This window comes from Oncorhynchus keta, chromosome 28 (assembly GCF_023373465.1).
Source record: "Oncorhynchus keta strain PuntledgeMale-10-30-2019 chromosome 28, Oket_V2, whole genome shotgun sequence".
Taxonomy (NCBI): domain Eukaryota; kingdom Metazoa; phylum Chordata; class Actinopteri; order Salmoniformes; family Salmonidae; genus Oncorhynchus; species Oncorhynchus keta.
The window spans coordinates 14,833,524-14,861,364 of record NC_068448.1 but is presented as its reverse complement, the minus strand read 5'-3'; the positions used below and the strand labels follow the sequence as shown (position 1 = coordinate 14,861,364).

The 27,841-nt window shown below is 45.9% G+C and overlaps 1 protein-coding gene across 4 annotated transcripts in view; it reads right to left on the bottom strand.

Moving 5' to 3' along the window:
* The window catches only part of LOC118360520 (formin-like protein 3), a 102,754-nt gene that overhangs the window by 53,554 nt on the left and 21,359 nt on the right, over nucleotides 1-27,841 (bottom strand). For all 4 annotated transcript variants that reach the window (XM_052484958.1, XM_052484957.1, XM_052484960.1 and 1 more), the window contains exons 2-3: nucleotides 3,266-3,349; nucleotides 769-926 (exon numbers count right to left, since the gene is read on the bottom strand). In XM_052484958.1, the coding sequence (XP_052340918.1) occupies nucleotides 769-926; nucleotides 3,266-3,349 (242 nt within the window). The remainder of the gene's footprint in view (nucleotides 1-768; nucleotides 927-3,265; nucleotides 3,350-27,841) is intronic.

Below are 27,841 nucleotides of genomic sequence, written 5' to 3'. Positions count from 1 at the left end.
CTGGGGAAACTGGGGAGGCTGGGAAGGCTGGGGAGACTGGGGAGACTGGGGAGACTGGGGAGGCTGGGAAGGCTGGGAAGGCTGGGGAGGCTGGGGAGACTGGGGAGGCTGGGGAGACTGGGGAGGCTGGGGAGGCTGGGGAGACTGGGGAGACTGGGGAGGCTGGGGAAACTGGGGAGGCTGGGAAGGCTGGGGAGACTGGGGAGACTGGGGAGACTGGGGAGACTGGGGAGACTGGGCAGAGGGAGACTGGGGAGACTGGGCAGAGGGAGACTGGGGAGAGGGAGACTGGGAAGGCTGGCAGGACAAAACAATAGGAGTAAAAAGTGATCTGTGTGCCAGGGCTTATGTCGATCAGGGCAGCAGGAAAACAAGCTGTAGATCCCTCGGACAGGAAGAGGAAGAGCACAGAAAGGCCCTTTATTTCTTAAAGGGGAGGGGAGATCATGGAATTGTTTCTTAAAGATACAATAATAATGAAGATCATTCCCATCAGCCTTCACTTCCGTAGTAGCCAGTATTCTTCTAGCAGTCCCCCGCCACAGGAGTAACATTATAGCACTACATTGAGGAATTAGGACAGGTCACATCAATCTCTGGTGAATATCATGTAAAAAGGGACTGTAGTGTTGGTGATCTAATGTACTCTGACTCTCATTGGAGAGGAGAGGAGAGGAGAGGAGAGGAGAGGAGAGGAGAGGAGAGGAGAGGAGAGGAGAGGAGAGGAGAGGAGAGGAGAGGAGAGGAGGGTGGAGAATAGATCATCACCCTATGTGATTGGTCCTCAGTGATATCTCCAGTTCCCTCAGAACCTTAGTGGATTCCTGGACCCGCCTTCGGAACTTCTTGCGTGTGACTCCTGGGTCTAAGTAGCCCCGTAGCTTAGAGATGTAGGCATGAGGAGGGTTCTTCACCTGAAACCGTTCCTAATATAACACACCGGGAAGAGGGAGGACAGAGTGAGCGGTTCAGCGTAAAAGGTTTCTAATCATCATGAGGTGAACTAAACCTACACTGGAAATATATATGTTTCTATCAAAACTATTAGCATTGCTTCATAGCTATTGGTTTCTGAATAGACCAGATGTGTGGGATTGTAGAGCTGTAGTTGTGGGTTTGTAGAGGTGTAGTTGTGGGTTTGTAGAGGTGTAGTTGTGGGTTTTTAGAGGTGTAGTTGTGGGTTTGTAGAGGTGTAGTTGTGGGATTGTAGAGGTGTAGTTGTGGGTTTGTCGAGGTGTAGTTGTGGGTTTGTAGAGGTGTAGTTGTGGGTTTGTAGAGGTGTAGTTGTGGGTTTGTAGAGGTGTAGGTGTGGGTTTGTAGAGGTGTAGGTGTGGGTTTGTAGAGGTGTAGTTGTGGGTTTGTAGAGGTGTAGTTGTGGGCTTATAGAGGTGTAGTTGTGTGCTGTAGAGGTGTAGTTGTGGGTTTGTAGAGGTGTAGTTGTGGGATTGTAGAGGTGTAATTGTGGTTTTGTAGAGGTGTAGTTGTGGGTTTGTAGAGGTGTAGTTGTGGGTTTGTAGAGGTGTAGTTGTGGGATTGTAGAAGTGTAGTTGTGGGTTTGTAGAGGTGTAGTTGTGGGTTTGTAGAGGTGTAGTTGTGGTTTTGTAGAGGTGTAGTTGTGGGTTTGTAGATGTGTAGTTGTGGGTTTGTAGAGGTGTAGTTGTGGGTTTGTAGAGGTGTAGTTGTGGGTTTGTAGAGGTGTAGTTGTGGGATTGTAGAGGTGTAGTTGTGGGTTTGTAGAGGTATAGTTGTGGTTTTGTAGAGGTGTAGTTGTGGGTTTGTAGATGTGTAGTTGTGGGTTTGTAGAGGTGTAGTTGTGTGTTTGTAGAGGTGTAGTTGTGGGTTTGTAGAGGTGTAGTTGTGGGCTTGTAGAGGTATAGTTGTGGGTTTGTAGAGGTGTAGTTGTGGGATTGTAGAGGTGTAGTTGTGGGATTGTAGAGGTGTAGTTGAGGGTTTGTAGAGGTGCAGTTGTGGGATTGTAGAGGTGTAGTTGTGGGTTTGTAGAGGTGTAGTTGAGGGTTTGTAGAGGTGTAGTTGTGGGATTGTAGAGGTGTAGTTGTGGGATTGTAGAGGTGTAGTTGAGGGTTTGTAGAGGTGCAGTTGTGGGATTGTAGAGGTGGAGTTGTGGGATTGTAGAGGTGTAGTTGAGAGTTTGTAGAGGTGTAGTTGTGGGATTGTAGAGGTGTAGTTGTGGGATTGTAGAGGTGTAGTTGAGGGTTTGTATATGTGTAGTTGTGGGTTTGTAGAGGTGTAGTTGTGGGCTTGTAGAGGTGTAGTTGTGGGTTTGTGGAGGTGTAGTTGTGGGCTGTAGAGGTGTAGTTGTGGGATTGTAGAGGTGTAGTTGTGGGTTTGTAGAGGTGGAGTTGTGGGCTTGTAGAGGTGTAGTTGTGGGATTGTAGAGGTGTAGTTGAGGGTTTGTAGAGGTGTAGTTGTGGGTTTGTAGAGGTGTAGTTGTGGGCTTGTAGAGGTGTAGTTGTGGGCTTGTAGAGGTGGAGTTGTGGGTTTGTGGGCTTGTAGAGGTGTAGTTGTGTGTTAATATATATAATAATAATATATGCCATTTAGCCGACGCTTTTATCCAAAGCGACTTACAGTCATGTGTGCATACATTCTACGTATGGGTGGTCCCGGGGATCGAACCCACTACCCTGGCGTTACAAGCGCCATGCTCTACCAACTGAGCTACAGGGCTTGTAGAGGTGTAGTTGTGGGTTTGTGGAGGTGTAGTTGTGGGCTGTAGAGGTGTAGTTGTGGGATTGTAGAGGTGTAGTTGTGGGTTTGTAGAGGTGGAGTTGTGGGCTTGTAGAGGTGTAGTTGTGGGATTGTAGAGGTGTAGTTGAGGGTTTGTAGAGGTGTAGTTGTGGGATTGTAGAGGTGTAGTTGTGGGTTTGTAGAGGTGGAGTTGTGGGCTTGTAGAGGTGTAGTTGTGGGATTGTAGAGGTGTAGTTGAGGGTTTGTAGAGGTGTAGTTGTGGGTATGTAGAGGTGTAGTTGTGGGCTTGTAGAGGTGTAGTTGTGGGCTTGTAGAGGTGTAGTTGTGGGTTTGTAGAGGTGGAGTTGTGGGCTTGTAGAGATGTAGTTGTGTGTTTGTAGAGGTGTAGTTGTGGGATTGTAGAGGTGTAGTTGAGGGTTTGTAGAGGTGTAGTTGTGGGATTGTAGAGGTGTAGGTGAGGGTTTGTAGAGGTGTAGTTGTGGGATTGTAGAGGTGTAGGTGTGGGATTGTTCACTTGTAGTAACCTACATGTGTTGTAGTTTTTAAAGGAGTTTACCTGGTCACAGATGAGGTCCCATTTCTTGTCATTATCATACTGTCTGAGGAGTCTGGCTTTGTCAGGAGGAAGGTTCATGGAATTCTGAAAACACAAGACAATATTTCATCAGTCACACCCCAATGCAATATCAGTGCAGACAGCTTTGTTGAACCATTCATTGATAATTTCATCATAATTCATAATTTCATGACCGTTCCAGAGCTGACAACCCTGCCTCAGTATATTGTGTTGTTTGAGACCAGTTTAGTGTCTTTTAAGGCCTTGGACGGGTCAACACGTCCTGTCCCGAATCCTAGGCAGTGACACAGGCATATGATCTCACTTCCTGTTGACTTGAGCTCATCCAAAACCCTCAAATGTGTCCCAAATGGAATCCTATTCTCTATATAGTGCACTACTTTAGAGCCCTATGGGCCCTATGGACCCTGGTCGAAAGTATTGCACTATACAGGGAATAGGGTAGACTTTGGGTTGCAGCCCTCCTCTGCGGTTGGTTGCAACAAGCTTCTAGAACTTTCAGTCCGTCTACAATGCCCCTTTTAACCACATGCTATACGGACTACAGCCTCTCTGTCTGTCTATCAGAGAGGAATATTACTACCTTCTGATGACTGTCACTTATCAAGAAATAAAAACACATAACATGAGAACTGAGAGCCACAGGACAGGCAACATCACAGTTTTACTACTATGGCCCAAACGAGGTCATTCAACATGACTGCTCTAGTCTCATTTGTTGTTTGTGTGTGTGTGTGTGTGTGTGTGTGTGTGTGTGTGTGTGTGTGTGTGTGTGTGTGTGTGTGTGTGTGTGTGTGTGTGTGTGTGTGTGTGTGTGTGTGCTCTGTTTTCTCAGTCAGCCTCAGACTTGGGACCCCCCCCATTTTACACCCCAAATACAGAGCCCCGCAGCCACGACACACACATGCGGTCACGCACGCAAACAAGCATGCGAGTACAAACACACACGCACACAATGACACGCACACCACAAAATGCCTGTCAGCTTGATCTCTGTATGGCCTCACCCCCTGGCTTCCCCCCTGGCCTCTCCCCTGACCTCTCCCTGATCTCCCCCTGGGCTCTCCCCTGGCCTCCCCTCTGGCCTCCCCCTGGCCTCTCCCCTGACCTCTCCCCTGACCTCCCCCTGGCCTCTCCCCTGACCTCCCCCTGGGCTCTCCCCTGGCCTCCCCTCTGGCCTCCCCCTGGCCCTCCCCTGGCCTCCCCCTGGCCTCTCCCCTGACCTCTCCCCTGGCCTCTCCCCTGGCCTCCCCCTGGTCTCCCACCTGGCCTCCCCTGGCCTCCCCTGGCCTCCCTCTGGCCTCACCCTGGCCTCTCCCCTGGCCTCCCCCTGGCCTCACCCTGGCCTCCCCCCTGACCTCCCCTGGCCTCCCCCTGGCCTCCCCCCTGGCCTCACCCTATCTCTCCTGCTGACACAAACAGGCTAGTTCTCGAATCCTCTTTCCTCGTTCATCTTTCCTTCTTGCATTTTCTCTCCTCGCCTCCTTCTCAAAACACACTGGAAGAGATGAGGTGAGAGACCTCCAGTGCAGTTGAGGAGGCGATGAGATAGGAGGCGAGGAGATAGAGCTTTAACAGATGACAACCCAGTCTAGTCATGATCCTCTGGATCCTCCTTTAACCAGCAGTAGCACATGTACTGCAACTCACCTTTTAGCTGGGAATGTGTACAAGATGAAATGTACCAACCAACCAATACACCATTCTATTAGTAGCACCAGCATCACCATGTATTATCAGGTATTATCGTGTATTATCTATGCTTTGCTATTCCTATCCCTACAACGATTCATAGCAGTGGAATATCACATGTAAAGTGTATTTTTATTTATTTTCCACAGTGCGGTGGGGTGATTGGATCTTTCCATCAGCAACATGAATCATGTTGGACTGACTGTCTGAGTGGATGAATAAAGACCGTGGCACATTACTTCTGTGCTGTGGAGTACTGCTGAGGTAGCCTGGAAATCCTGACAAAATCACACTACAGTAGTGAAACAAACATGAAACGGAGGTGAATACAGTCTGGATTTCCAGGCTACTGCTGAGGAAGAGTGCCATTGACTCAGACTTACATAAGATAGCAACTATAATAATTGATCCTTTGAATGTTTACGATGAACTAGTAACATTTTCTGCCTTTTTTAAAAGAAGAAAAATAATTCAAGATTGAAACTGAAACTCTAAAAATGAAGAAAAATGATTCAACCAACAACAACAAAAATCTCGAGAGGAGAGATCAGTCACAATGTGTTACAGTAGAGCTCTTTGACAAGACATTGCCTTCCAAATGACACTCTATCCCCTATACTATATATATACTATATAGTGCTATAATACTATATATATACTATATAGTGCTATAATATTATATATATACTATATAGTGCTATAATACTATATATATACTATATAGTGCTATAATATTATATATATACTATATAGTGCTATAATACTATATATATACTATATAGTGCTATAATACTATATATATACTATATAGTGCTATAATACTATATATATACTATATAGTGCTATAATACTATATATATACTATGTAGTGCTATAATACTATATCTATACTATATAGTGCTATAATACTATATCTATATGGTCCTTCTGTAGCACAGTTGGTAGAGCATGGCGCTTGTAACGCCAGGGTAGTGGGTTCGATTCCCGGGACAACCCATACGTAGAATGTATGCACACATGACTGTAAGTCGCTTTGGATAAAAGCGTCTGCTAAATGGCATATATTTATTATTATACTATATAGTGCTATAATACTATATATATACTATATAGTGCTATAATACTATATATATATACTATATAGTGCTATAATACTATATCTATACTATACAGTGCTATAATACTATATATATACTATATAGTGCTATAATACTATATATACTATATAGTGCTATAATACTATATATATACTATATAGTGCTATAATACTATATATATACTATATAGTGCTATAATACTATATCTATACTATATACGCGGAGCATTCCAGCCTCTGCCTTCCAAAACGCAGAAAAAAACACAGCTGAGCATTCCAGCCTCTGCCTTCCAAAACGCAGAAAAAACACAGCTGAGCATTCCAGCCTCTGCCTTCCAAAACGCAGAAAAAACACAGCTGAGCATTCCAGCCTCTGCCTTCCAAAACGCAGAAAAAACACAGCTGAGCAGTCCAGCCTCTGCCTTCCAAAACGCAGAAAAAACACAGCTGAGCATTCCAGCCTCTGCCTTCCAAAACGCAGAAAAAAACACAACTGAGCATTCCAGCCTCTGCCTTCCAAAACGCAGAAAAAACACAGACGCTGAGCATTCCAGATGTCCAGAATTAGGTTACACAAGGAATACGTCCTGTTTATAATGGTTACAAATTTGCTATAAATCCTCTCTCTCACAGTCTCTCTCTCCTCCCCCGCTTGTCTCTCTTGGGGGAGAATGTTATCTACAACACAGTCTCTCTCTCTCTCTCTCTCTCTCCACTTCAGAAGGGCACACACTGGAGGACTATTCATGTGTGAGCTGCCTCTCATTTATTCCAAATGTCAGAAACACAGTGGGAAACTGACCACAAAGTTTCATATTCAACACTACTGAAATATGTCTGACTCTCAGACAAAACAAACAAAGCTGATGACACTTGTGGGTTACCAAATCAAATCAAATGTAATTAGTCACATGCGCCGAATACAACCTTACAGTGAAATGCTTACTTACGAGCCCCTAACCAAAAATGCAATTTAAAAAAAATATGAATAAGAATAAGAGATAAAAGTACAAAGTAATTAAAGAGCAGCAGTAAAATAACAATAGCGAGACTATATACAGGTGGGTACCGGTACAGAGTCATTGTGCAGGGGCACCAGTTAGTTGAGGTAATATGTACATGTAGGTAGAGTTATTAAAGTGACTATGCATAGATGACAACAGAGAGTATCAGTGGTGTAAAGAGGGCGTAGGAGGGGCAATGCAAATAGTCTGGGTAGCCATTTGACTAGGTCTTCGGGAGTCTTATGGCTTGGGGGTAGAAGCTGTTTAGAAGCCTCTTGAACCTAGACTTGGCACTCCGGTACCACTTGCCCTGCGGTAGCAGAGAGAACAGTCTAAGACTAGGGTGGCTGGAGTCTTTGACAATTGTTAGTGCCTTCCTCTGACACCGCCTGTATAGAGGTCCTGGATGGCAGGAAGCTTGGTGATGTACTGGGACATATACACTAGTATAGTCTTCAGTCTCCTGAGGAGGAATAGGTTTTGTCGTGCCCTCTTCATGACTGTCTTGGTGTGCTTGGACCATGTTAGTTTTTGGTGATGCGGAACACAAGGAACTTGAAGCTCTCAACCTGCTCCACTGCAGCCCCGTCGATGAGCACAATCATCTCCTTTGTCTTGATCACGTTGAGGGAGAGGTTGTTGTCCTGGCACCACTCTCTGACCTCCTCCCTATAGGCTGTCTCGTCGCTGTCTGTGATCAGGCCTAGTACTGGCAAATTTAATGATGGTGTTGGAGTCATGCCTGGCCGTGCAGTCATGATGAACAGGGAGTACAGGAGGGGACTAACCACGCACCCCTGAGGGACCCCTGTATTGAGGATCAGCGTGGCGGATGTGTTGTTATCTACCCTTACCACCTGGGGGCGGCCCGTCAGGTCAGGATGTCCACAAATACAGTAATGTTGTTTACCACTTCTGTTAGCTTCTTTCTTTCTTTCTTTCTTTCTTTCTTTTTTATTTCAAATTTATTTAACCAGGTGGCCAGTCGAGAACAAGTTCTCATTTACAACTGCGACCTGGCCAAGATAAAGCAGTGCGACACAAATAACAACACAGAGTTTCACATGGAATAAACAAACATACAGTCAATAACATAATAGAAAAGTCTATATACAGTGTGTGCAAATGAGGTAAGGGGGGTAAGGCAATAAATAGGCCATAGTGGCGAAATAATTACAATTTAGCAAATTAGTGATAGATGTGCAGAATGAATGTGCAAGTAGAGATACCGGGGTGCAAAGGAACAACAACAAAAAATAACAGTATGGGGGTGAGGTAGTTGGATGGGCTATTTACAGATGAGCTATGTACAGGTCCAGTGATCTGTGAGCTGCTCTGATGGCTGGTGCTTAAAGTTAGATAGGTAGATATGAGTCTCCAGCTTCAGTGATTTTTGCAATTCGTTCCAGAAAACTGGAGGAATTGGCTTTGGGGGTGACCAGTGAAATATACCTGCTGGAGCGCGTGCTACAGGTGGGTGCTGCTATGGTGTCCAGTGAGCTGAGATAAGGCGGGGCTTTACCTAGCAGACTTATAGATGACCTGGAGCCAGTGGGTTTGGCGACGAATATGAAGTGAGGGCCAGCCAACGAGAGCATACAGGTCGCAGTGGTGGGTAGTATATGGGGCTTTGGTGAGAAAACAGATGGCACTTTGATAGACTGCATACAATTTGCTGAGTAGAGTGTTGGAGAGTATTTTGTAAATGACATCGCCAAAGTCAAGGATCGGTAGGATAGTCAGTTTTACGAGGGTATGTTTGGCAAGGAGTACAGGGGGAGTACGTACAAGGGAGTACGTATGGGCCTTGTTGGAGAACTAATTATGTTTGCTAGGGACTATGGGACTAGTAGGGAGGTAGGGACCAGGGAGAGAGAGAGAGGTAGGGACTAGGGAGGTAGGGACGAGAGAGGAGAGAGAGAGAGGTAGGGACTAGGGAGGTAGGGACCAGGGTAGGGACTAGGGGGAGAGAGAGGTAGGGACTAGGGAGGTAGGGACCAGGGAGAGAGGGCGAGAGAGGTAGGGACTAGGGAGGTAGGGACCAGGGAGAGAGAGAGAGGAGAGGTAGGGACTAGGGAGGTAGGGACCAGGGAGAGAGAGGGTAGGGACTAGGGAGGGTAGAGGAGAGATGTAGGGACTAGGGGAGAGAGAGGGAGAGAGGTAGGGACTAGGGAGAGAGACTAGGAGAGGTAGGGACCAGGGAGTAGGGACTAGGGGTAGGGAGAGAGAGGTAGGGACCAGGGAGAGAGAGAGAGGTAGGGACTAGGGAGAGTAGGGACCAGGGAGAGAGAGGTAGGGACTAGGGAGGTAGGGACCAGGGGAGAGAGAGAGAGGTAGGGACTAGGGAGAGAGAGGTAGGGACTAGGGGAGAGAGAGGTAGGGACTAGGGAGAGAGGTAGGGACTAGGGGGACGAAAGGTAGGGAGAGAGAGAGAGGTAGGGACCAGGGAGAGAGAGGGAGGTAGGGACTAGGGAGGTAGGGACCAGGGGGAGAGAGAGAGGACTAGGGACTAGGGAGGTAGGGACCAGGGAGAGAGAGAGGGGTAGGGACCAGGGAGAGAGAGGTAGGGACTAGGGACCAGGGAGAGAGAGAGGGGTAGGGACTAGGGAGAGAGAGGGGTAGGGACTAGGGAGAGAGAGGTAGGGACTAGGGAGAGAGAGGTAGGGACTAGGGAGAGAGAGGGTAGGGACCAGGGAGAGAGAGAGAGGTAGGGACTAGGGAGAGAGAGGTAGGGACCAGGGAGAGAGAGAGGGGTAGGGACTAGGGGAGAGAGAGAGGTAGGGACCAGGGAGAGAGAGAGAGGTAGGGACTAGGGAGAGAGAGAGAGGTAGGGACTAGGGAGAGAGAGAGGTAGGGACCAGGGAGGGAGAGAGAGAGGTAGGGACTAGGAGAGAGAGGTAGGGACTAGGGAGAGAGAGAGGTAGGGACTAGGGAGAGAGCGAGGTAGGGACTAGGGAGAGAGAGGTAGGGACGAGGGAGAGAGAGAGAGGTAGGGACTAGGGAGGTAGGGACCAGGGAGAGAGAGAGAGGTAGGGACTAGGGAGAGAGAGAGGTAGGGACTAGGGGGAGAGAGAGAGGTAGGGACTAGGGAGGTAGGGACCAGGGAGAGAGAGAGAGGTAGGGACTAGGGAGAGGGAGGTAGGGACCAGGGAGAGAGAGAGAGGTAGGGACTAGGGAGGTAGGGACCAGGGAGAGAGAGAGAGGTAGGGACTAGGGAGAGGGAGGTAGGGACCAGGGAGAGAGAGAGGTAGGGACTTGACTACGACAGTGTTCCTCTTGCCTCTCTAGGCCCTCTGACTGCTGTCTGCAACACACAGAGAGAAGATGTTTCCCCTCAAGGTAGAATATGGTCAATTCGCCCACTGTTACTGCAACACACACAGAGACAGAGAAGATGTTTCCCCTCAAGGTAGAATATGGTCAATTCGCCCACTGTTACTGCAACACACACAGAGACAGAGAAGATGTTTCCCCTCAGGGTAGAATATGGTCAATTCGCCCACTGTGACTGCAACACACACAGAGACAGAGAAGATGTTTCCCCTCAAGGTAGAATATGGTCAATTCGCCCACTGTGACTGCAACACACACAGCGACAGAGAAGATGTTTCCCCTCAGGGTAGAATATGGTAATTTAGCTAACTTATTTGAGTTTCTACTTCCTGTGTTTACAAGAAGAGAATATGGAACGTATCAAGGCAATATTCATTTTTTTTACTCTTGAACTAATACAATTCAACAGAGTAAGTTCCTCTCCTGAGTGTTATGGAATAAGGAAGGAAAAATAGAGTGATGCAGAAAGAAACTCATGTGTTGTGTTCGTCATCGTGCTCGTCATCGTGTTCGTCATCATGCTCGTCATCGTGTTACGTCATCGATGCTCGTCATCGTGTTACGTCAGAGACAGAGAAGATGTTTCCCTCAGGGTAGAATATGGTCAATTCGCCCACTGTGACTGCAACACGTCACAGAGACAGAGAAGATGTTTCCCCTCAAGGTAGAATATGTCAATTCGCCCACTGTGACTGTCAGCGACAGAGAAGATGTTTCCCATCAGGGTAGAATCATAATTTAGCTAACTTATTTGAGTTTCTACTTCCTGTGTTTCAAGAAGAGAATATGGAACGTATCAAGGCAATATTCCTTTTTTTACTCTTGTCAACAGTAAGTTCCTCTCTGAGTGTTATGGAATAAGGAAGGAAAAATAGAGTGATGCAGAAAGAAACTCATGTGTTGTGTCGTCGTCATCGTGCCGTCATCGTGTTCGTCATCATGCTCGTCATCGTGTTCGTCATCGTGCCTCGCCATCGTGCTCGTCATCGTGTTCGTCATCGTGCTCGTCATCGTCGCGTGTCGCCATCGTGTTCGTCATCGTGTTCGTCATCTGCATCGTCATCGTGTTCGTCATCATGCATCGTGCGTCATCGTACTCGTCATCGTCATTTCGTCTGCGTCGCCATCGTGTTCGTCGCATCGTTTTCGTCGTCGTCGCCGTGCTCGTCATCATGCTCGTCATCGTGCTCTTCATCATGCTCGTCATCGTGCTCGTCATCGTGCTCGTCATCGTGCTCGTCATCGTGCTCGTCATCGTGTTCGTCATCGTGCTCGTCATCGTGCTCGTCATCGTGCTCGTCATCGTGTTCGTCATCGTGTTCGTCATCTGCTCGTCATCGTGTTCATCATCGTGCTCGTCATCGTGCTCGTCATCGTGTTCGTCATCATGCTCGTCATCGTGCTCATCATCGTTTTCGTCATCGTGCTCGTCATCATGCTCTTCATCAAGCTCGTCATCGTGCTCGTCATCGTCTTCGTCATCGTGCTCGTCATCGTGCTCGTCATCGTGCTCGTCATCCTTCCACTCTGCCCACCACATCTCCCATGCAAACAGCCTGTCTTGTTTGACCTGAGATTGATTGGCCTGCTTGACAAAGGAGTGAATACACAGCTTTGTTTTGATTCTGTGAAGTCAATGCCATTCCCGTCCTATGACATTTGAGCTATTTTTTTCCAAAAGCATATTGCAATACAGTAGCCAGTGGGCAGGGTAACAACACTGCCCTAATTCACCACACATCTAACATTTATTATCATAGCCTGGGCCAGATCTGTTTGTGCTGTCTTGCCAATGACAATAGAATAGGCAGGATAGCACAAACAGGTCTGTGGCCAGGCTTTTGTTATCATCATCTATGGGCCACACTGACCAGCTATAGCAGTTACATAATTACCAGAAGAGTTTCACTAAGGATTAGGCTTCCATTGTGATCATGAGTGAGAAGAGAAAGAGCTGCCAGGATGAGGAGGCTGCAGAGAAAAGAAAGAGAGAGATTGAGAGAGGAGACAGAGACAGAGAAAGAATGAGAGAGATTGAGAGAGGAGACAGAGACAGAGAAAGAAAGAGAGAGATTGAGAGAGAGAGACAGAAAAAGAGAAAGAAAGAGAGAGATTGAGAGAGAGAGAGACAGAACAAGAGAAATAAAGAGATTGAGAGAGGAGACAGAGACAGAGAAAGAAAGAGAGAGATTAAGAGAGGAGAGACAGACAGAGAAAGAAAGAGAGAGATTGAGAGAGGAGACAGACAGAGAAAGAAAGAGAGAGATTGAGAGGAGACAGAGAAAGAAAGAGAGAGATTGAGAGAGAGAGACAGAAAAAGAGAAAGAAAGAGATTGAGAGAGGAGACAGAGACAGAGAAAGAAAGAGAGAGATTGTGTCATGAATCCCGCTTCCTGAGTCTGTGTTTGCCTGTGTTTCTGTCCTGGAGTGTGTTTCCGGTGTCCTGGAATGCATCCTGTCTGGTTGCCGGGCGAATTAGCTTGTTGGGAGATCGATGTTCACCCGCACCTGTATCCCATCAGTAATCTGCACACCTGTCCTGATCATCACCTCTCCCCTTCAAAAGCTCTGACCTGACATCCATTCCCTGCCGGATCGTTAGCCATGAACAGTATGTTGTGCCATAGTATCAGCCTCAAATTGGATAGAATTTGTTTTTTTGTTTTTTACGTATTGCTTGCCCTAAATTTACCTCCGTTTGTTCTGTCTTCAGTTACTCACCCGGATCATTTACCCCATTCCCGCCTGGTCGTCGGAGGATTCCGCTACCCCATTGGATCCACCTATTTACTCCCATCAACTCACCACCGCTGCCCGCTACGCCACCTGGATATATCTACCCATTCACATTCACTTGTAAATAAATACTCCCCTTCTTCCTACTCTCCTTGTCCTGGTCTGCTTCTGGGTTCGATTTTGAAAGAACGTGACAGATTGAGAGAGGAGACAGAGACAGAGAAAGAAAGAGAGAGATTGAGAGAGGAGACAGAAAAAGAGAAAGCAAGAGATTGAGAGAGGAGACAGAGACAGAGAAAGAAAGAGAGAGATTGAGAGAGGAGACAGAGAAAGAAAGAGAGAGAGTCCCAGGTCAGGACTAGCCAAGTACCACAGAGATTCAGCACGCAGCACAGACGTCATAATCACCAGGGACCAGAGACTTCATCTCCCCTATACACCTTCTCCAGCCATATGAGTCCAGCCAGTTCTCTAGCTGAGTTGTCTCACTGAGCTCCACTTATCCTATAGTTCAGTTTATGGCCTGCAAAGCAGCTAGAGTAGCAGCATTGTTTGAGCCAGAGCATCCCATCGGTCAGGAGCCTCTGGTTTCTGGAGTATGAGGCAGCTTGACGTTCAACTACACCCCCTGGACAGGACGCTAGTCTACCGCAGGGCCTTAAAGCAGCCAGAAGCTCCCAAATGAATTACTGAGAGAAACGTGGAGGACCAACAGGATGTTTCACAAGCTTTACTTTCCCACAGATCCAACCCCTACAAAGGGATATGGGTTAACACAGGACAGATATACTGTACCAAATTAGACCATGAGTAATAGACAGCTTCAACAGTTTAGTACTACGGTCCTATCAACAGTTTAGTACTATGGTCCTATCAACAGTTTAGTACTACGGTCCTATCAACAGTTTAGTACTACGGTCCTATCAACAGTTTAGTACTACGGTCCTATCAACAGTTTAGTACTACGGTCCTGTCAACAGTTTAGTACTACGGTCCTATCAACAGTTTAGTACTACGGTCCTATCAACAGTTTAGTACTACGGTCCTATCAACAGTTTAGTACTACGGTCCTATCAACAGTTTAGTACTACGGTCCTATCAACAGTTTAGTACTACGGTCCTATCAACAGTTTAGTACTACGGTCCTATCAACAGTTTAGTACTACGGTCCTATCAACAGTTTAGTACTACGGTCCTATCAACAGTTTAGTACTACGGTCCTATCAACAGTTTAGTACTACGGTCCTATCAACAGTTTAGTACTACGGTCCTATCAACAGTTTAGTACTACGGTCCTATCAACAGTTTAGTACTACGGTCCTATCACCAGAGATTCCTCCCATAGTCCCATGTTCTACTGAAATAACACTGGAAAAACAGAGATGTGTATTCCTGGAGCTGGAGGACTCTAGTTTGTTTTGTTTGATTGTTTCTAGTTGGTGTCCAGATATCACACATCTGTTTATTTCATCAAGATCTCTGTGGTATAGTCTCAAATACAAACAAGCCCAATAAAGAGCTCTCTGTTCGGGTAAAAACCCATGTCAATCTGGAAGTTATTAAGCAAATGAATACATAGTGGGTGGGATTGTCTCTCTGTTTGAAATCCATAGGCTGACCAAGATTGAATGTGATACATCTTCAAAACATAGAAAACTAGATCCCAGTCACAGAGCCAAACTGATGAAATCCCGTTATCTCAAATTGCTGAGAACTGCAATGTAGTTTCAACACTAGACACTACTTCTAAGAATCTGTCTACTAGTTTAAAAGTATGCATGGAAACAGATGAAACTGTATCTGTCCCTTTCTAGTTCACCCTGTCTACCATTTGATGTGCTGAACAGACGCCAGACGTTGTCATCACTCTTTCTAAGGAGAGGAAAGAGAGAGGGATGGAGACGGCAGAGGAGCTATCCATGTGGCAGCCCACACACAGACAAACACAGAAACCTCCTTTATACCTGGTGCAAACATGCATCCTTTGTCCTGATCTTGTCCACATTCTGATTGTGCTCACATTTCCAGACACGCGTCTTCACATAATATTGAGTTATCTATTTTAAGAAACATATTGATGCCATATGGTGTCACCTGTTAATGATTTTAGAGGGTGATAAAATAATGATTTAAATGGTTTCACTGTCCAGATCCGTCTACACTTGAATGATATCCAGACAAAATGTGTGCCTGACTACATCCAGAGGTGGTCAGGAAGGTCTGATCACAATGTGTCTTTTAATCATCTACACCTATCAAAACATGTGGGCACAACCAGGTTTAAAAGGGGCTAGAGAGTGAGACACTCTCAACCCCTTGTCAGAGAAGAACTCTTACAGACAAGACATGTTTTTATGAGATAATTTTTTTAAAGTGACACATGCCATTTAGCAGACACTTTTATCCAAAGCAAGTCACAGTCATGTACACATACATATGGGTGGCCACTGGGATTGAACCCACAATCTTGGGGTTGTAAGTATCAGTCTCTACCAACTAAGCCATAATGGACCACTTAAACTGTTTTTTGTTGTATTTTACCTTTATTTAACGAAGTCAGTTAAGAACAAATTATTATATTCAAAGAGAACATATTTTTATCTTGTCAGCTCGGGGATTTGATCTTGCAACCTTTCGGTTACTAGTCCAATATTCTAACCACTAGGGTACCTGCCGCCCCATGACTTGCAGAGTACAGTATATGTGGTATTCCTCTTTGCCGACTGGTGACTTTCCCTTTAAAAGCGATCCCACTGTGAGAAACACTCGCATAAACTGTGTATGACAACACTTAAAAAATGGAGAGAAAGTCTAGGCTGGCCAATAGAGGAGGAGATAGGCTTAGTCCTGAAACACTTTAATGAAGGGTTTTGTCTGGTAAGGATGGAAAGCCTATTCCTGCTGATCCGCAGCAGAAACTAGATCCAGGAAGGATCCAAGAGTGAGCAGGCAAAGAAAACAATGTGAATATGGCTCTGGACTGCTGGGTTTTCTTTAGCCATTTTAACTGTGCACATTTACCAAGAAAACCATATCTATTAAACTTTGGCGGTGAACCAGTATTAGTGACGTCTGGATTTGACTCAAGATAAACATCCTCCCCCATTAAATAACAAGGGGGAGAAGACTCTAATGCCCTCCTCATGGTAGGGCAGCCCCCCCTCAGCTGTCACCATCATCGTCATGGGACCAGGGCTGCCTTGGCTGCTCAGTAAATAAAACAGCCTTGAGTCGTGTGCGTGTGTGTGCGTGGGTGCAAGTGGGTGTTTTCCAAAGATAGGGTCACTGTTTTGGTGCTCTCGGGTAAAAGACCTGTTGAATTGATTGAAGAAAACACTGCCCCTCTTTCTCGGTGCTGACATTTGATATGCCGGGCACTCTTCACAAGGTAACTTGAGGTAACCCAAAGCAAGCAGTCATAACAAAGACCAGCAGAGCCAGAGCCATCAAATCAAATCAACGTTACAGTGAAATGCTTATTTACAATCCCTTAACCAACAATGCAGTTTTAAGAAAAATAATTGTTAAGAAAGTATTTACTCAAATAAAATTAGGTAAAAAAATATAAAACAGAAAAAATAAGAAAATAAAAAAGTAACTAATAAAACAACGAGCAACAATAAAATAACAGTAACGAGGCTATATACAGGAGTACCGGTACAGAGTCAATGTGCCGAGGCTCAGGTTAGTCAAGGTAATCGATGCAATATGTACAGTACCAGTCGAAAGTTTGGACACACCTACACATTCAAGGGTTTTTCTTGACATTGTCGAAAAATAGTGAAGACATCAAAACTATGAAATAACACATATGTAATCATGTAGGAACCAAAAAAGTGTAAACCGAATCCAAATATATTTTAGATTCTTCAAAGTAGCCACCCTTTGCCTTGAAGACAGCTTTGCACACTCTTGGCATTCTCTCAAACTGCTTCACCTGGAATGCTTTTCCAACAGTCTTGAAGGAGTTCCCACATAAGCTGAGCACTTGTTGGCTGCTTTTCCTTCACTCTTGTCTGTACATTATGCCTTGAATTTATTCTTCTGTGCCCAGAAACATGCTCCTTTAACTCTCTGTTTCGAACGTACTTGACAACCAGTTCTTTTAGCCTTTAGCCATACGCTTATCCTACTCCTCCTCTGTTCCTCTGGTGATGTAGAGGTTAACCCAGGCCCTGCAGCCCCCAGCATCACTACCATTCCCCAGGCGCTCTCATTTGTTGACTTCTGTAACCGTAAAAGCATTGGTTTCATGCAATGCTGTGTCTGAATCATGGCTTAGGAAGGCCACCAAAAATCCTGAAATTTCCATCCCTAACTATAACATTTTCGACAAGATAGAACTGCCAAAGGGGGCGGAGTTGAAATCTACTGCAGAGATAGCCTGCAGAGTTCTGTCATGCTATCCAGGTCTGTGCCCAAACAGTTTGACCTTCTACTTTTAAAAATCCACCTTTCCAGAAACAAGTCTCTCACCGTTGCCGCTTGTTATAGACCCCCCTTGGCCCCCAGTTGTGCCCTGGACACCATATCTGAATTGATCGCCCCCCCCCGTCTATCTTCAGAGTTTGTACTGTTAGGTGACCTAAACTGGGACATGCTTAACACCCCGGCCGTCCTACAATCTAAGCTAGATGCCTTCAACCTCACACAAATCATCAAGGAACCTACCAGGTACAACCCCAAATCCGTGGGGGTGCCACAGGGTTCAATTCTCGGGCCGACTCTTTTCTCTGTATATATCAATGATGTCGCTCTTGCTGCTGGTGATTCTCTGATCCACCTCTACACAGACGACACCATTCTGTATACATCTGGCCCTTTTTTGAACACTGTGCTAACAAACTTCCAAACGACCTTCAACGCCATACAACACTCCTTCCATGGCCTCCAACTGCTCTTAAATGCAGCTGAAATGTAGCTGAATCGGCAGCCTGAAAAGCATAAAACAATGAATCAGAGGGTTTCAAATCCCCATGTTCCCCATGACACCATCATGATGGCTTTCCAGCTGTGGAGTCTGCCCTACAGCCAGCTCTGCTCTCCTCTCTGTCTACCATGCAGTCCAGGTGCCAGGGCTACCTGCTGCACGAGCACACACACACACACACACACACAGTGCAGTGCAGCCCCCCAACACACACACAGTGCAGTGAAGCCCCCCACTATCCCCTCTGAAGCCTACAGACCTGGGTTTAAATACTCATGAAAATCTTTTAAGTACTTCAAGAGTGTGCTTTAGCTTGCCTGAAGTGCCACGTGGGTGGGATTTACACCTTCAGGACTTTTCTATTGGTTCCATTGCAACAGCCAAGCTCAGTCCAGCACAGATAATAGTATTTGAAATCATTTGAAATAGTGTCACGATCATCTGAAGAAGAGGACCAAAGTGCAGCGTGGTACGTTTTCATGATCATTTATTCAAAGAGAACATTAAACAAAATAGAACAAAACAGAAAACAACTACCCACAAAACTCAGGTGGGAAAAGGCTGCCTAAGTATGATTCCCAATCAGGGACAACGATAGACAGCTGCCTCTGATTGGGAACCACACTCGGCCAAAAACAAAGAAATATTACACATAGAATGCCCACCCTAATCACACCCTGGCCTAACCAAAATAGAGACCAAAACCCTCTCTGTGGCCAGGGAGTGACAAATCATTTTGAGCCCAGGTCTGGAAGCCTGGCTTGAAAACCCCCTCATCTCCCCTGGGTCTTCTGGCTCACAGACCTCTGAATAAGTTCTCTACCAGCCGCTGCTTGCTAATGGCGACCCAAAGACGCAAAGTCTAGACATTCCATTGCCGGTCTGAGACACACGTCATGCCGACATAAAGAGAGTGATGCCCGAAAACCATTTCAGAAGAAAACAACACCAATAACTGAGCGATCGCTGGACCTCAAACTATTTGTTAGTGTAATTTTCTGTTTTAATTTTCCTCCAATGGGACTGGGTCTGGGACATGAAGAGAATGATCTATGCCGCTGATAGCCTGTTGTCCTGCTGAGTTGAGTTTCAAGACAATTATCATCATAGGGTTCTATGACAGGGTAGGCTTGTTATCTACACGACAGGGTAGGCTTGTTATCTACATGACAGGGTAGGCTTGTTGTCTTGGTTCCAAGACAGGGTAGGCTTGTTATCAGCAGGGCAGTCTTGTTATCAGCAGGGCAGGCTTGTTATCAAAAGGGCAGTCTTTTTATCAGCAGGGCAGTCTTGTTATCAGCAGGGTATGCTTGTTATCAGCAGGGTAGGCTTGTTATCAGCAGGGCAGTCTTGTTATCAGCAGGGCAGTCTTGTTATCGACAGGATAGGCTTGTTATCAGCAGGGTAGGCTGTTATCAGTAGGGCAGTCTTGTTATCAGCAGGGCAGTCTTGTTATCAGCAGGGTAGGCTGTTATCAGCAGGGCAGTCTTGTTATCAGCAGGGTAGGCTGTTATCAGTAGGGCAGTCTTGTTATCAGCAGGGCAGTCTTATTATCAGCAGGGTAGGCTGTTATCAGCAGGGCCAGTCTTGTTATCGACAGGGTAGGCTTGTTATCAGTAGGGCAGTCTTGTTATCAGCAGGGCAGTCTCGTTATCAGCAGGGCAGTCTTGTTATCAGCAGGGCAGTCTTGTTATCGGCAGGGCAGGCTTGTTATCAGCAGGGCAGTCTTGTTATCAGCAGGACAGTCTTGTTATCAGCAGGGTAGGCTGTTATCAGCAGGGCAGGCTTGTTATCAGCAGGGCAGTCTTGTTATCAGCAGGGTAGGCTGTTATCAGCAGGGCAGTCTTGTTATCAGCAGGACAGTCTTGTTATCAACAGGGCAGGCTTGTTATCAGCAGGGTAGGCTGTTATCAGCAGGGCAGGCTTGTTATCAGCAGAGCAGTCTTGTTATCAGCAGGGCAGTCTTGTTATCAGCAGGGTAGGCTGTTATCAGCAGGGCAGGCTTGTTATCAGCAGGGTAGGCTTGTTATCAGCAGGGCAGGCTTGTTTTCAGCAGGGCATTCTTGTTATCAGCAGGGTAGGCTGTTATCAGCAGGGCAGGCTTGTTATCAGCAGGGTAGGCTGTTATCAGCAGGGCAGGCTTGTTATCAGCAGGTCAGTCTTGTTATCAGCAGGGTAGGCTGTTATCAGCAGGGCAGGCTTGTTATCAGCAGGGTAGGCTTGTTATCAGCAGGGCAGGCTTGTTATCAGCAGGGTAGGCTGTTATCAGCAGGGCAGGCTTGTTATCAGCAGGGTAGGCTGTTATCAACAGGGCAGGCTTGTTATCAGCAGGGTAGGCTGTTATCAGCAGGGCAGGCTTGTTATCAGCAGGGTAGGCTGTTATCAGCAGGGCAGGCTTGTTATCAGCAGGGCAGTCTTGTTATCAGCAGGGTAGGCTGTTATCAGCAGGGCAGGCTTGTTATCAGCAGGGTAGGCTGTTATCAGCAGGGCAGTCTTGTTATCAGCAGGACAGTCTTGTTATCAGCAGGGTAGGCTGTTATCAGCAGGGCAGGCTTGTTATCAGCAGGGCAGTCTTGTTATCAGCAGGGTAGGCTGTTATCAGCAGGGCAGGCTTGTTATCAGCAGGGTAGGCTGTTATCAGCAGGGCAGTCTTGTTATCAGCAGGACAGTCTTGTTATCAGCAGGGTAGGCTGTTATCAGCAGGGTAGGCGGTTATCAGCAGGGCAGGCTTGTTATCAGCAGGGTAGGCTGTTATCAGCAGGGCAGGCTTGTTATCAGCAGGGCAATCTTGTTATCAGCAGGGTAGGCTGTTATCAGCAGGGCAGGCTTGTTATCAGCAGGGTAGGCTGTTATCAGCAGGGCAGGCTTGTTATCAGCAGGGTAGGCTGTTATCAGCAGGGCAGGCTTGTTATCAGCAGGGTAGGCTGTTATCAGCAGGGCAGGCTTGTTATCAGCAGGGCAGTCTTGTTATCAGCAGGGTAGGCTGTTATCAGCAGGGCAGGCTTGTTATCAGCAGGGCAGGCTTGTTATCAGCAGGGTAGGCTGTTATCAGCAGAGCAGGCTTGTTATCAGCAGGGCAGTCTTGTTATCAGCAGGGTAGGCTGTTATCAGCGGGGCAGGCTTGTTATCAGCAGGGCAGTCTTGTTATCAGCAGGGCAGGCTTGTTATCAGCAGGGCAGGCTTGTTATCAGCAGGGCAGGCTTGTTATCAGCAGGGCAGGCTTGTTATCAGCAGGGTAGGCTGTTATCAGCAGGGCAGTCTTGTTATCAGCAGGGCAGTCTTGTTATCAGCAGGGCAGGCTTGTTATCAGCAGGGCAGGCTTGTTATCAGCAGGGCAGGCTTGTTATCAGCAGGGCAGTCTTGTTATCAGCAGGGCAGTCTTGTTATCAGCAGGGCAGGCTTGTTATCAGCAGGGCAGGCTTGTTATCAGCAGGGCAGGCTTGTTATCAGCAGGGTAGGCTGTTATCAGCAGGGCAGGCTTGTTATCAGCAGGGCAGGCTTGTTATCAGCAGGGCAGGCTTGTTATCAGCAGGGCAGGCTTGTTATCAGCAGGGTAGGCTGTTATCAGCAGGGCAGTCTTGTTATCAGCAGGGCAGTCTTGTTATCAGCAGGGCAGGCTTGTTATCAGCAGGGCAGGCTTGTTATCAGCAGGGTAGGCTGTTATCAGCAGGGCAAGCTTGTTATCAGCAGGGCAGGCTTGTTATCAGCAGGGCAGTCTTGTTATCAGCAGGGTAGGCTGTTATCAGCAGGGCAGGCTTGTTATCAGCAGGGCAGGCTTGTTATCAGCAGGGCAGGCTTGTTATCAGCAGGGCAGGCTTGTTATCAGCAGGGCAGGCTTGTTATCAGCAGGGTAGGCTGTTATCAGCAGGGCAGGCTTGTTATCAGCAGGGCAGGCTTGTTATCAGCAGGGCAGGCTTGTTATCAGCAGGGTAGAGCTCACTGGGAGATAAACAACCATGTCGGGGGCTCAGAGTCACTGTGTAGCAGCCAGATTTGCAAACTTCCAACATGAATCTAAAGACTAGTGGTGGCATATCCAAGCGGGCAAAACAGGTTGAAATGATGTCATTCTAACAGATGACATCACACTGGTTGAAATCATGTCATTCTAACCAGATTACATCACACTGGTTGAAATTATGTCATTCTAACCAGATTACATCCAACAGGTTTGAAATGATGTCATTCTAACCAGATTACATCACACTGGTTGAAATCATGTCATTCTAACCAGATTACATCACACTGGTTGAAATTATGTCATTCTAACCAGATGACATCACACTGGTTGAAATTATGTCATTCTAACCAGATTACATCACACTGGTTGAAATTATGTCATTCTAACCAGATGACATCACACTGGTTGAAATTATGTCATTCTAACCAGATGACATCACACTGGTTGAAATCATGTCATTCTAACCAGATGACATCACACTGGTTGAAATCATGTCAATCTAACCAGATTACATCACACTGGTTGAAATTATGTCATTCTAACCAGATTACATCACACTGGTTGAAATTATGTCATTCTAACCAGATGACATCACACTGGTTGAAATCATGTCATTCTAACCAGATTACATCACACTGGTTGAAATTATGTCATTCTAACCAGATTACATCACACTGGTTGAAATCATGTCATTCTAACCAGATTACATCCAACTGGTTGAAATTATGTCATTCTAACCAGATGACATCCAACTGGTTGAAATTATGTCATTCTAACCAGATTAGATCCAACCGGTTGAAATGATGTCATTCTAACCAGATTAAATACAACTGGTTGAAATTATGTAATTCTAACCAGGTGACATAACACTGTTTGAAATTATGTAATTCTAACCAGGTGACATCGCACTGGTTGAAAGTATGTCATTCTAACCAGGTGACATCACACTGGTTGAAATTATGTCATTCTAACCAGGTGACATCCAACTGGTTGAAATGATGTCATTCTAACCAGATGACATCCAACTAGTTGAAATGATGTAATTCTAACCAGGTGACATCACACTGGTTGAAATTCTGTAATTCTAACCAGATTACATCCAACTGGTTGAAATTATGTCATTCTAACCAGATTACATCCAACTGGTTGTATCGGGGTAATTTAATTCAGTTTTGCCCGCTGGGTCACTGACTGTTCACCACATATCCTAGAGTTCTTTCAACGGCAGGCGATTGTTGTGAATGGCCAAAATATATCAATGACTTTATTACACAACAATGTCCTAGCATGCCCCCACCTGACAAAACACAGCTCCTAGCTAACTGACCGGGAATACGTTTTGACATTGGAAACAGAAGAATGAAAATGTTTATGAGGTGAAACATAAACAAAATGGCCATAACAGAATGCTCATGAATCATGTATTTATTCATTCCAGCGTAACAGCGGATGTCCTGTTTGTTTTCCTCTGGCCGGCCGTCCAGGCAGAGACGGGGAAGCCTCGGACCAGAGGATAGACGTATGGTACGTCAGGAATGCAGGTAGATTCATGTCTCAGTAGGTCAGGTCATGGCCGACCGGCCCTTTTGACACCCTGCCCAGTCAGTCAGTGTATTCGCTAGAGATCTACTGGAGGCTGGAGGGGAAACACACCAGAACCAGCAGAACGGTCCCTCTAGAACTAAGGGCACTGGAATTTCAGTCATATGTGGATTTAAGGACTATAATTTATGTACATTACTATAACTAACCTTAAAATTAAATCAAATTTACAAAACCACATTACTGAATGGAAAAGGTACTGAACGGAAAAGTGGGTGGGGTTATATCCGGCCTGGTTGGCCCTGTCTGGGGGTATCATCGGACTGGGCCACAGTGTCCCCCGACTCCCCGTCTCAGTCCCCAGTATCTATGCTGCAATAGTCTATGTCCTGGGTGATTAGAGTCAGTCTGTTATATCTGGTGTCCTGTGAGATCTTAGGCAGCTCCGTCTATTTCTCCCATCTCTCTCTCTCTCTCTCTCTCTCTCTCTCTCTCTCTCTCTCTCTCTCTCTCTCTCTGTCTCGCCTCCCAGAGGACCTGAGCCCTAGGACCATGCCTCAGGACTGCCTGGCTTGATGACTCCTGGCTGTCCCCAGTCCACCTGGTTGTGCTGCTGCTCCAGTTTAAACTGTTCTGCCTGTGGCTATGGAAACCTGACCTTTTCACCGGACGTGCTACCTTGTCCCGGACCTGCTGTTCTGACCCCCTCCCTCTCCCTCTCCCTCTCTCTCTCTCTCTCTCTCGCTCTCTCTCTCTCTCTCTCTCTCTCTCTCTCTCTCTCTCTCCCCCTCTCTCTCCCCCTCTCTACCTCTCTCTCTACTGCACCTGCTGACTCGACCTCTGAATGCTCGGCTATGAAAATCCAACTGACATTTACTCCTGAGGTGCTGACCTGTTGTACCCTCTTCAACCACTGTGATTATTATTTGACACTGCTGTTCATCTATGAATGTTTGAACGAAGAACAATCTAGCCATGTACGCTTATAATCTCCACCGGCCCAGCCAGAAGATGACTGGCCACCCCTCAGAGCCTGGTTTCTCTCCAGGTTTCTCCCTAGTTTCCTGCCTTTCTAGGGAGTTTTTCTTAGCCACTGGGATTCTACATCTGCATTGCTTGCTGTTTGGTGTCTAGGCTGGGTTTATGTATTGCACTTTGTGACATCTGCTGACCTAAAAGGGCTTTATAAATACATTTGATTGATTGATTGATTGTGATTTATTAACTTCTTTGGGACTGGGGGGGCAGTATTGAGTAGCTTGGATAAAAAGGTGCCCAGAGTAAACTGCCTGCTCCTCAGGCCTAAAAGCTAGAATATGCATATAATTAGTAATGTGGATAGAAAACACTCTGAAGTTTCTAAAACTGTTTGAATGATGTCTGTGAGTATAACAGAACTCATGTGGCAGGCAAAAACCTGAGAAAAAAATCCAACCAGGAAGTGGGAAATCTGAGGTTTGTAGTTGTTCAAGTCATTGCTTATCAAATATACAGTGTCTATGGGGTCATATTGCACTTCCTAATGCTTCCACTAGATGTCAACAGTCTTAGAACCTTGTTTGAGGCTTCTACTGTGAAGTAGGGGGGAATTAGAGCTGATTGAGTCAGGTGTCTTGCAGAGTGCCATGAGCTCAGTCTCACGCGCTCCCGTGAGAGTTAGCAGAGTTCCATTGCATTTCTACAGACAAAGGAATTCTCTGGTTGAAATATTATTGAAGATTTATGATAAAAACATCCTAAAGATTGATTGTATACTTCGTTTGACATGTTTCTACGAACTGTAATATGATTTTTCATCTGAACTCTGGCCTGGATTGCCCGCGCCTCCTGAGTTTGGATTTGTGTACTAAGCGCGTAAACAAAAAGGAGGTATTTGGACATAAATTATGGACTTTATTGAACAAAACAAACATTTATTGTGGAACTGGGATTCCTGGGAGTGCATTCTGATGAAGATCATCAAAGGTAAGTGAATATTTATAATTCTATTTCTGACTTCTGTTGACTCCACAACATGGTGGGTATCCACATGGTTTGTTTTTGTGTACTCAGATTATTGCATGGTTTGCTTTTTCCGTAGTTTAAAAAAAATCTTACACAGCGGTTGCATTGAGGAGAAGTGGATCTAAACTTCCATGCATAACACTTGTATCTTTTAGCAATGTTTATTATGAGTATTTCTGTAAATTGATGTGGCTCTCTGCAAAATCACCAGATGTTTTGGAACTACTGAATATAACGCGCCAATGTAAACTGAGATTTTTGGATATAAATATGAACCTTATCAAACAAAACATAAATGTATTGTGTAACATGAAGTCCTATGAGTTCAATCTGATGAAGATCATCAAAGGTTAGTGATTAATTTTATGTCTATTTCTGCTTTTTGTGACTCCTCTCTTTGGCTGGAAAAATGGCTGTGTTTTTCTGTGACTTGGCTCTGACCTAACATAATCGTTTGGTGTGCTTTCAAAATACATTGAAAAAGCAGAAGTAACCCACAACCCTAGAATCGAGTGATGGAGAGCGAGATAGAGGGGGAGATGAAATATCTTACATAAGGTCCAAACAAAAATTAGTGCTAAATGACTATAACACTAGTGAACATACACACCAAGCTGGTTTCTCAGCGGTAATATGATTATATCACCAAGATGGTTTCTCAATTGTAACATGATTATATCACCAAGCTGGTTTCTCAGTGGTAAAATGATTATATTACCAAGCTGGTTTCTCAGTGTTAACATGATTATATCACCAAGCTGGTTTCTCAGTGGTAAAATTATTATATCACCAAGCTGGTTTCTCAGTGGTAAAATTATTATATTACCAAGCTGGTTTCTCAGAGGCAAAATGATTATATTATCAAGCTGGTTTTTCAGTGGTAAAATGATTATATTACCAAGCTGGTTTCTCAGTGGTAAAAGGATTATATTACCAAGCTGGTTTCTCAGTGGTAAAATGCTGGTTTCTGATGTATGCGCTAAATCCCCAATGGCACCCTATTCCCTACACTTTTGACCAGAGCCCAATGGACCCTGTAAAGAGTAGTGCACTACATAGGGAATACTGTGCCGTTTTGGACGCATACATTATATCATGAAAAACTATCTAACATGGTGTAAAAGCCATCATCCTGTGAGCTTCAGGATCCGTCCCTGTGAGTTTAGGGATCCGTCCTTGTGAACTTCGGGATCCGTCCTTGTGAGCTTCAGGATCCGTTCCTGTGAGTTTAGGAATCCGTCCCTGTGAGCTTCGGGATCCGTCCCTGTGAGCTTCGGGATCCGTCCCTGTGAGCTTCGGGATCCGTCCCTGTGAGCTTCGGGATCCGTCCCAATGAGTTTAGGGATCCGTCCCTGTGAGCTTCGGGATCCGTCCCTGTGAGCTTCGGGATCCGTCCCTGTGAGTTTAGGGATCCGTCCTTGTGAGCTTCGGGATCCGTCCCTGTGAGCTTCGGGATCCGTCCCTGTGAGTTTAGGGATCTGTCCCTGTGAATTTAGGGATCCGTCCCTGTGAATTTAGGGATCCATCCCTGTGAGTGTCATAACTTATAGGAGTAGCACAAAAGCCACTAGGGGATGAAGCCCCCTGTTTAAAACAACTCAACTGACAGAGTCCCCATTGTATTGAGGATGAAACCAGTTCTCTTCAAACTAGAAAAGAGAGGCTAGGGGCTCACTGCAGCTCTTCAACATAGAGAGGAGAGGCTAGGGGCTCACTGCAGCTCTTCAACATAGAGAGGAGAGGCTAGGGGCTCACTGCAGCTCTTCAACTTAGAAGGGAGAGGCTAGGGGTTCCCTGCAGCTCTTCAACTTAGAGAGGAGAGGCTAGAGGCTCACTGCAGCTCTTCAACTTAGAGAGGAGAGGCTAGGGGCTCACTGCAGCTCTTCAACTTAGAGAGGAGAGGCTAGGGGCTCACCGCAGTTGAACTAGAGGGAGCAGCATGCAGCCCACTAACACATGCATAAATATAGGTCTGCACACTCCCTCATACATAAACAACACTTGACTATGTGAACAACATTAAAGGCCATACAAAATGGCTTATTGTACAACACACTATGTATACTCATTCCATAGACTCAGTCAACTTCATATCCCAAAGTTCAGTGGAGAGAACAATGTTTTAGTCAAGCCTCCAGACAAGACCATTGAAGTTGAAGTCGTGAGTACTCTTCAACAAGACTATCAAGGTGGTCAGGTGAATGGCGGAACTGAAGAATGGAATGGAAGAATCCCTTTTCAGTCAGGTGGATCACAT